This window comes from Neomonachus schauinslandi, chromosome 5, assembly GCF_002201575.2.
Source record: "Neomonachus schauinslandi chromosome 5, ASM220157v2, whole genome shotgun sequence".
NCBI lineage: Eukaryota > Metazoa > Chordata > Mammalia > Carnivora > Phocidae > Neomonachus > Neomonachus schauinslandi.
This window is the reverse complement of record NC_058407.1, coordinates 7,136,250-7,144,979: the sequence shown is the minus strand read 5'-3', so window position 1 is coordinate 7,144,979 and position 8,730 is coordinate 7,136,250. Positions and strand designations below refer to the sequence as shown.

At 49.3% G+C, this 8,730-nt stretch overlaps 1 protein-coding gene across 1 annotated transcript; it reads right to left on the bottom strand.

Moving 5' to 3' along the window:
• NDUFA6 (NADH:ubiquinone oxidoreductase subunit A6) lies at window positions 1–7,968 on the bottom strand. The gene is made up of 3 exons (XM_021687757.2): window positions 7,786–7,968; window positions 1,133–1,248; window positions 1–206 (listed from the first exon to the last, which is right to left on the bottom strand). The coding sequence occupies exons 1-3, from the start codon at window positions 7,922–7,924 to the stop codon at window positions 75–77; spliced, it is 387 nt and encodes a 128-aa protein (XP_021543432.1). The 5' UTR covers window positions 7,925–7,968; the 3' UTR covers window positions 1–74.
• Window positions 7,969–8,730: the final 762 nt, after the last annotated feature.

The window sequence follows — 8,730 nt, the reverse complement described above, 5'->3', positions numbered from 1 at the left end:
TGACCATCACATACTGAGTTTATTTGTGCTCTAAAATATTTAAATATCAACATGCACCTTTTCCCTGAGTGAATTCACGGGTCATGGCCAACATAGAACTTGGACAGGAAATCCTTTGGCCTCGGTGCTTCTGTTTCATGGAAGAACCGCATGACGTGTGTCCGCTGCTTCCATACGTTAATCGTTTCCTCCAGTTCCATCTTTCCCTGCACAAGTGAGGAGAGAGGTGTTCAGTCAGAGTGGCCGAGGGGAAGGAACACGACACTGAAGGCCAGGATTCTGTTCTCTGCTCTGGCACCAACTTATTGAGTCACCTGGGGCAAGTAACATCCTCCGTCAGTACCACAGTTTCTGCATCTGTTAAATGAGGTGGTTGGGCTAACTGATCTCTGCAGCCTTTCAAATACTCTTTAACTCTGTAGCTAACTGAGCCCAAGAGGAGAGACTTCCAGGTCAATAGGCCCCTGCCCCATGACTGCCTAACCTAACTGGCTTAACTTGGTTTCTGCTAAACATTCCTCCCGTGGTAAGTACTAGTCCAAGCTAAAGTTCGCACTGATGCTAATGTGACTGACCAGAGATAACACAGTCAGGCCTGGGATTTGACCCCATTTACACAGGACTCAGCTAACTAGCCTGCCTCTTCCAGCTGCAACCTGGTGAAGCAGTAACTTCTAGGAATGAGGTTCAAGAAGAATTTCAAACTTTCCTCCTTATGTCTTTTTTCAAAATACAAGCCCTGGGGCACTGCAGTGGCTCAGTTGGTTAAGTGTCTGCCTTTGGCTCAGGTCATGATCTCAGGATCCTGGGATCGAACCCCGTGTTGGGCTCTGTGCTCATAGGGAGTCTGCTTCTCCCTCTCCGTTGGCCCCTCTGCCCGCTCATGCGCGCGCACTCTCAAATAATAAAATCTTTAAAAAATAAATAAAAATAAAAATGCAAGCCCCAGTGGTTTGTTTTTTTTTTTTAACAATCTTATATTTAATCAGGTGATAACCTCTAAGTTCACGGGTTCTTTGAAACACTAAGCAAAAGTTACTGACCTAGTAGTTGCTTTTTAAACTTGGGAGACAAAATTGAGAAGCTCTGGACAAGTTGGCTGCTCTTAAGTCAGTCAGGGAGGGTCAGTTACCTTAATGACCAAAAGATCCACCACCCTGGGGTCTGTGACGTGGGCATTCTTCATAAACATTTCTCGGACTTTATCCCGTCCTTGCTGCACGGTGATGTCTAGCTGGAACAAGTTCACTAAAGACATGATTCAGGGTAGAAATTACATGGTTAAAACCTGTTTTACAAAAATTGAGTCAGCTGATAGTCATTGAACACATAGAGGTTGCCCATTCATTTCATTCAGCAAATATTACTAGCCTGACCCTAAGCTAGGTGCTCGAGGCTGTGGAGTGAGACGTGGCGCCTGCTCTCAAGGAGCTTACAGTTTGTTTGAAGAGACAAGACCGCCGTATTCGAAGAGGAGTATAGCACAGTTTAAGAGTATGAACAACCTGGCTTCAAATCCCAGCTGTCACATCACCCATGTGATCCTGTGGACTTCTCTGTGCCGGGCTGTATTTGTTTCTGAGGCAAAGGATGATAACAGCACATAACTCCAGAGCTGTTGGGAGGATTCCATGAGATGAGACAAGATGCTTAGAACAGTGCCAGCATGGAAAAAGCTCTCAAAAATGTGAGCATTATTATCATATAGAACAACTGGCAAAAGATGACAGGATTGAAGTTAACAAGCAATGACGTGGTGTAGGTGTGTGCGGCACACAAACTTAGGGCTGAGGGAGACTGCTGAGTGTGCAGGGAAGGCAGGCTTCAGTCCAGCCAGCGATTACGACCACGTCAGGTTACTCGGAGGAGGAAGGGAGCATTCTACGATGTAACTCCTAGTCTCTCAAATTCTGATCCGAGGGACAACCATCCACAAATGCAAACATAAAATCACAATATTCAGCAATCCCTGGCTAAGCAGATGCCTAAAAGAGTGGCACAGCCTTAGGGACCCAGGACTTCAGATGAGGCACATATATGTCCTTTGCAAATTAGGTTTTAGTCATTTGCATTCCTATCCTCTGGCAGTCAGCCTTCAGTGGACTTGCTGATGACAATGAGGGCATGAACAGGGCCTTGTGTGGTAGGCGGGATTAGGAAGACGGGGCACATTAGGTTGAGGGGACAGCATAAACAAGGCTCATAGGCTAGAATGAGCATGTGGCTGGGGAGACCTGTGTGATCATTTGGTGAGGACGCCCTGTGTTTTGGCCATTCTTGTGACATGTCCACTCTCATCTACAGAATTATCAGAACCAGTCTGAACACCATGAGAGCTATGGAGTGACTGAATGAATCGACAATAAAGTTCGAATCTTTATCTATACTCAATTTAGTGACCAATAGAAAAATAAAGCTTCTGGGGCGCCTGGGTGGCTCAGTTGTTAAGCGTCTGCCTTCGGCTCAGGTCATGATTCCAGGTCCTGGGATCGAGCCCCGCATTGGGCTCCCTGCTCGGCGGGAAGCCTGCTTCTCCCTCTCCCACTCCCCCTGCTTGTATTCCCTCTCTCGCTGTGTCTCTGTCAAATAAATAAATAAAGTCTTAAAAAAAAAAATCACATCTCTCTAAAAAAGAAAGAAAAATAAAGCTTCTGCTGAGGGAGATACCATAGAAAAATAAAGCTTCTGTTGAGGAAAATACCATGCTGTGCTGATCCCAGCAGGGAATAAGCAATAGCAGAAATCTAACAGGAGAAACCGCAGCCCAGCTTTACAGGTAAGTGTTAACAGAGGACAGAAAGTCACTCACACTGGAAAGAACTCAGGATCCAGTGGAATGCTGGAGCAGGCTCTCATGGAGCCTCTCTTCCCAAATCTGCCTTCACTCACTTCACTTTGGTAGCTTAAAATCAACCATGGTGGGAGTACCAGACCCCAGAAAATTGGTCAAAGCTGTAAATCTGGGTTCCCACCACAGTCCGTATCCTAGTAGGGATTTTATTTTTTATTTTAGAAAGAGAGAGAGCAGGGGGAGGCACAGAGGGAGAGGGGAAGCAGACTCCCCACTGAGTGGGAAGCCTTATACCAGGGCTTGATCCCACAACCCCGAGATCTTGACCTGAGCCGAAACCAAGAGTCAGACGCCAGGTGCCCCTCATAGTAGGAATTTTAGAAAAGAGCAAATAAAGGGACCATAAGACAAAGAGACACAAAACAAGTGCAAACTAACAAGGATCCTGGAATTTAGAATCCTCCCATTTGGGGAGAGTGAGGCCTCCCATGCTGTGGGTACTTGCCTGAGGTCATACTATTGCTCCCTGGCAAGTGTGGGCCTGGAATTCAGGTTGGTTATTTTTAATTTCCAATCTGGTGCTTTTTAAAGGAAATGGATATAAGGACTCTTCTCCTGCTATCAGTGCTTACCTTTCCTGCATTTTTGTATTAGATCCCTGCCCAACCTTGGGAGTTTAAAAAAAGCAAGGTCCCTCTATCTACTAGCGGAGCTGGTGTCCATTTGCTCCCATTCCTCACGATTTCCAGAACTGCACACCAGGGCGCTGGGTGTGCGAGTCTCCTCCTCAGGAACATGTTCACAGGTGCAAATGCCAAGTTCTGCTTCCAATGTCAGTTCATAGATTCCTGAGTGCCCATCCTCCCAGGTTAGGAGCCCTTCTTGTCTCTCGAGAGACAAATTCCATAGCTTTGTCCTCATCTCCCTCCTCCCACCCCAACCCTCTGAACATGCCCCTCCTTCAGTGAGAAGGGCTGTGGGAAAGGAAACAGCAACAGCCTAAGCTACCACCTGCTTTGGTTTAACTCAGTGGTTCTTAAACCAGCTATGACTTTGCCCACCAGAACATCTGGCGGTGTCTGCAGGCATCTGGGGTTGTCACAACTAGGGAGAGAGTGCTACAGGCATTTAGTGGATAGAGGCCAGGGATGTTGTTAAACATCCTACAATGCACAGGACCGCCCCCACAAGCACCCAGCACAAATGTGTTGAGAAACCCTGGTATAAATTAATTCCAACTGCTTTTTCTCAACTCCGTTTCTTGACTTATTCTTTGAATTCTGAATATTTAAATTGCAATTTTGAAAAAATCTAAGAGGTTCAAAAGGAAGGTATCAAAGTGCCCCTCTTGGATGAAGGTGCCTTTCCCACAGGCTCTGTGTGTTTTTCCAAAATTACTGTCAAGGTTTTCCTGAGTCAGGAAGGCTCTGACACAATAAGAGGGATGACACTGATATTCTCAGCTGTCTGCTCCCATTCATTTTGGGAGCATCTGTACCAGGCACTGGGAGATCCTGAGATGGGAAGGCGGCACGGTGTACTGGAGAAGAGCGTGGGGTCAGGGGTCAAACCAGCTGTAAGGTCCCCTCACCGTTATGAACTATGACCCTGACTAGGGTATAGCCTCCTCAGCCTGTTTCCTCAGCTAAAAAATAGGAAAGAGAACCTCAGACCTAATTCCTTTACAGGAACATGGCAAAAATCGAGTGACAACATCTCGTAAACAGTAAAGCTACTATAAATGTTAAACATCTCAACCCTTACTCCCCATCCGGATATATGCCTGTCTTCCTGACTAGACCATAAAGCCCGAGGGCAGGGTTGTTTTATTCACTTTTGTATCTCTGGGCATCTCGTACCGGCCCTGTTGTACAAGAGATATACCCAGTGAAATGGAAATTAAAGGAATAGTTTCAACAGAAAATCCCGTTTTGTAACCAGCAAGCCTCATGTAATACTATTTCAGCGGAGGGATTCGAAGGAAGGCAGTTCTGTCTCCGTGCCCTCACGCAAGGCAGCCACCATCCCGGCAAATGGCTGCCATACACGTGCAGCGTAACTGGGCCCCAGGAGATTCGGGGAAAACTAGAGCAGGAGCAAAGGGCCAGGTATGACAGTCGGATAGTCAGGGTCTGAAGTCTGGCTCCTCTCCTTACTAATGGTGTGAGGAGACACATTTATATGCCTCAGTTTTCTTATCTGTAAGACAAGGACACAATTAGAACCCACCCTCAAATAAGGCAATGTGAAGCATTTAGCATAGTGCTGGGCCGTATGTATGCAATTCAATAAATGTTAGTTATTAGGGGCGCCTGGGTGGCTCAGTCGTTGGGCATCTGCCTTCAGCTCAGGTCATGACCCCAGGGTCCTGGGATCGAGCCCCGCATCAGGCTCCCTGCTCTGCGGGAGGCCTGCTTCTCCCGCTCTCACTCCCCCTGCTTGTGTTCCCTCTCTCACTGTCTCTCTGTCAAATAAATAAAATCTTTAAAAATAAATAAATAAATAAATGTTAGTTATTAGAAATACTATTACTATTCCCAATTCTTGGTTTGGTTCCTCAGCTGGAGTCCCAATGATAGCATGACACCAGTGTAGACAGAGGCCTGAGCAACTGACCACCTACAGACAACCGGCTACAAACCACCAATCCTCCCCACAAGGGAGGTGCCACCCCATTGACCCTCCCCACCTCCTCTCCCCCACCCCTTTCAGGACCCTTCTGTCTCTGGAATAATCTTCTCAAACAGTATTTGAGGGGAATTCCTGAGAGGGGATGGTTTAAAAACTTCTGGGTCCTGACTGTGGATAACTGGGTCTATCCTCAACTCAGCCACTGATTTTTTTTTTAACCCTTCGCAAACCATTCTTCCTGCATCTGGGTCTTGTTCCCTACCTTCTACTCCTCTCTGCAACAAGAAAGGGTTCTGGGCACTCATAGCAGTATTCTGCTAGGCAAACATTCTGTTTTTAAACATCTCCAATTGAATACACACCCCTCCCCTGCCCCAAACACACAAATGCAGACACTTGCTACTGTCACTTCCCTATACCTATTATCCACTTGTCCCCTAAAGGCATTTAAGTTTGCAGTCCCTGAACCAGCAGTTCACTTAAGTTTCTCCCTCCCTTGTATCCCGGGGTCTAAGTTCTGGTCATGAGCAACCTCTCAACAAGTCAGGTTCAGGATAGGGACACTGTGGAGCAGACTGTTCTCACACATCAAAAAAAACTGGATTCTGCACGGCTGCTCCTGCTATAAATAACAGTAATAATTAGGGGCGCCTGGGTGGCTCAGTCGTTAAGCATCTGCCTTCAGCTCAGGTCATGATCCCAGGGTCCTAGGATCAAGTCCCACATCGGGCTCCCTGCTCCGTGGGGAGCCTGCTTCTCCCTCTCCTGCTCCCCCTGCTTGTGTTCCTGCTCTTGCTCTCTCTCTCTCTGTCAAATATATAAAATCTTAAAAAAATAAAGTAACAGTAATAATTAATAATAATCATCATAATAAAAACAACAGTAGCAGCCAACATTCAATGAGTACCTAATTAAGTGCCAGGGCTTACCCTCAGCACTTTAGAAATATTACCTATTTAATAAGGGCTACTCTCTGAAGAAGGTACTATCATGATGCTCATTTTACAGATGAGGAAACTGAGGCATAGCAAGATAAAATAATTTGCTCAAGGTCACACAGCTAGTAAGGGGGCAAGGTCTGGAGGCAAGTCTCTGTAACTACCACATTCTATTGCTTCTCACACACAGGCAGGGAAGTGACAGCCCACAGCTATGGTGCTCTAGCTCACTTTTAAAAACACCTTCCCTCTGGGCGCCTGGGTGGCTCAGTCGGTTAAGCGTCTGCCTTCAGCTCAGGTCATGATCCCAGGGTCCTGGGATCGAGCCCTGCAATGGGCTCCCCGCTCAGCGGGAAGCCTGCTTCTCACTCTCCCACTCCCCCTGCTTGTGTTCCCTCTCTCGCTGTCTCTCTGTCAAATAAATAAATAAAATCTTTAAAAAAATAAAAAATAAAAATAAAAACACCTTCCCTCTGAGACGCGCAGTGACAGTCCACATTAAAACACAATCAATCAACAAAACAACAAAATATCGACAGCCCCTGACATCTGTACGGTCCTTGGCAGTTTAGGTGGGATTTCCCCCCAGTCTTCCTCTCATCAGAGACGTTGGGCAGTGCTGAGGGGGAATGCCAAGATAAGAAAACAGAATCTCCGCATCCAGGGACCTTGTATTTCAATCCTTCCAGTGAACAGATTGGTTCTTGGACATCTAAGTGAAAGCAGGGGACAGTGAGTCAGTAGGGGGCAGGCCACTGGGGGGAGGGGATGAGTTCCTAAGAAATAGGAGAGACAGGTAGAGCTAGGGAGCAAGCTTGGGAAACTGGATGTGGGAGGAGGCCATCTCACCTGGACTGGAAAAAGGCACTACTGACTTAACTGTTTGACCGTGGGAAAGTCACTTCCCTTCTCTGGTGGTCTGTTTTTCTGTGGGAGACGTGGGAAACAGATGACCGCTCAAGTCCTACAGCCACTTTGTTTATATAACCTAATGGGCACCTGTAAATACATTCAGGAACTCTACCGCTGACTTTGGGTTCCAGATCCATCAAGGGCTGGCTCCGGGCCTCGGGGGTATCACCTCGCCTCTAGGTGCCTCACATGCCTCACCTATAAAATGAGCACGTCATCCACAGCCCCTACTCTCCCTCCCACGGGCTCGCTAAGAATTGCGGGGGACAAAAGGGCCAACGCGCCCAGGGCTCCTAGGAGCTTGGTTCGGTTGCAGGGCACGGCTTGTTTGAGTCGGGCGCCGCCGCCGGGTCGGGTCCACCAATGCTCGGGTGACCCTCCTCCCCTGAAGCACCCGGAGTCGCCTGTGCCCAAGTCGGTGACCTCAGCTCGTCCCGGGAGAAATGGGAGGCCAGGACGGCTGCGACCTTGGGCGGCTGCATCCGGAACCCCGCGGGCGTCGCGGCCTCTCACCAGTGTTAGGCACCTCTCGATACCAGGCGCGGTACAACTCGCGCACCCTCCGCTTGGCTTCGTTCATGTCCCGACTAAAAATGGGCTTCACTGAAGTGGGAGCCGCAGCAGCAGCCCGCCGGAGGCCGCTAGCCGCCATCTTGCTAAACAAACCACCTTCCGCTAGGGCGGCCGAAGGACGAAAGTCTTTTGTCATTGGCTAAAACTGAAAGCCACGCCCCTAAGCGCCACGGGTAGGCGGGAGGATAGCTGTGGGGCTCTCTGAATGGCTGGGAGGCCTCCATCTCTGGGGGGAAATGGCCGCTGGGAGCTGCGCATGCCCAGGTGCGGAAACCCCGGCTCAGCCGTTGGTGGTCCTAACCGTGGCCCAACCGTGCCGCCAGGGGACGCTCGAGCGCCAGACTGGCCGCGGAGCAGCTGCCTGGAGTCCCCCAGCGTCTCGCCGGCCACCGGCTCGCCGCGCTTCTTTGGTTGCGCCCGTGGGCGCCGGGCCTCGCAGAGCTTCGCGGGTCGCTTTCCCCGGGCGGGGGCCGCGGGTCCCCAGGAGCGGCGGAAGCCCCGCATGGCGCCTGGGCTTCCTTGGCGCTGGCCTGGCCCCTGTGTGATTTTTCTGCTGCAACATTTTTTTCTTTATTTCCCCAATACACCAACTCTTCGGAAACGCTGTGTAGCTGCCAAAGCGCTTTCCTGGCCGTTGGCTTCCTGGCGCTTCTCCACATCCCGGGGAGGTAGGTTCTATCATCAGCCCCGTTTTAGACAAGAACGTTTTCATCATAACCTGTGGACCTCTGTGAAAAGCAGCCCAGAAATGTGGAGCTGCAAGGAGCCTTGCTTCGGCCATCCCGGGTATCCCCTCCGTTGCTGGCATTTTTCTACTGAGGTTGCCTCTGACCATCCCGGGCGGCCCGGAGCTGCTAAGGCAGAAATAACAGCTAACGCAGGGCA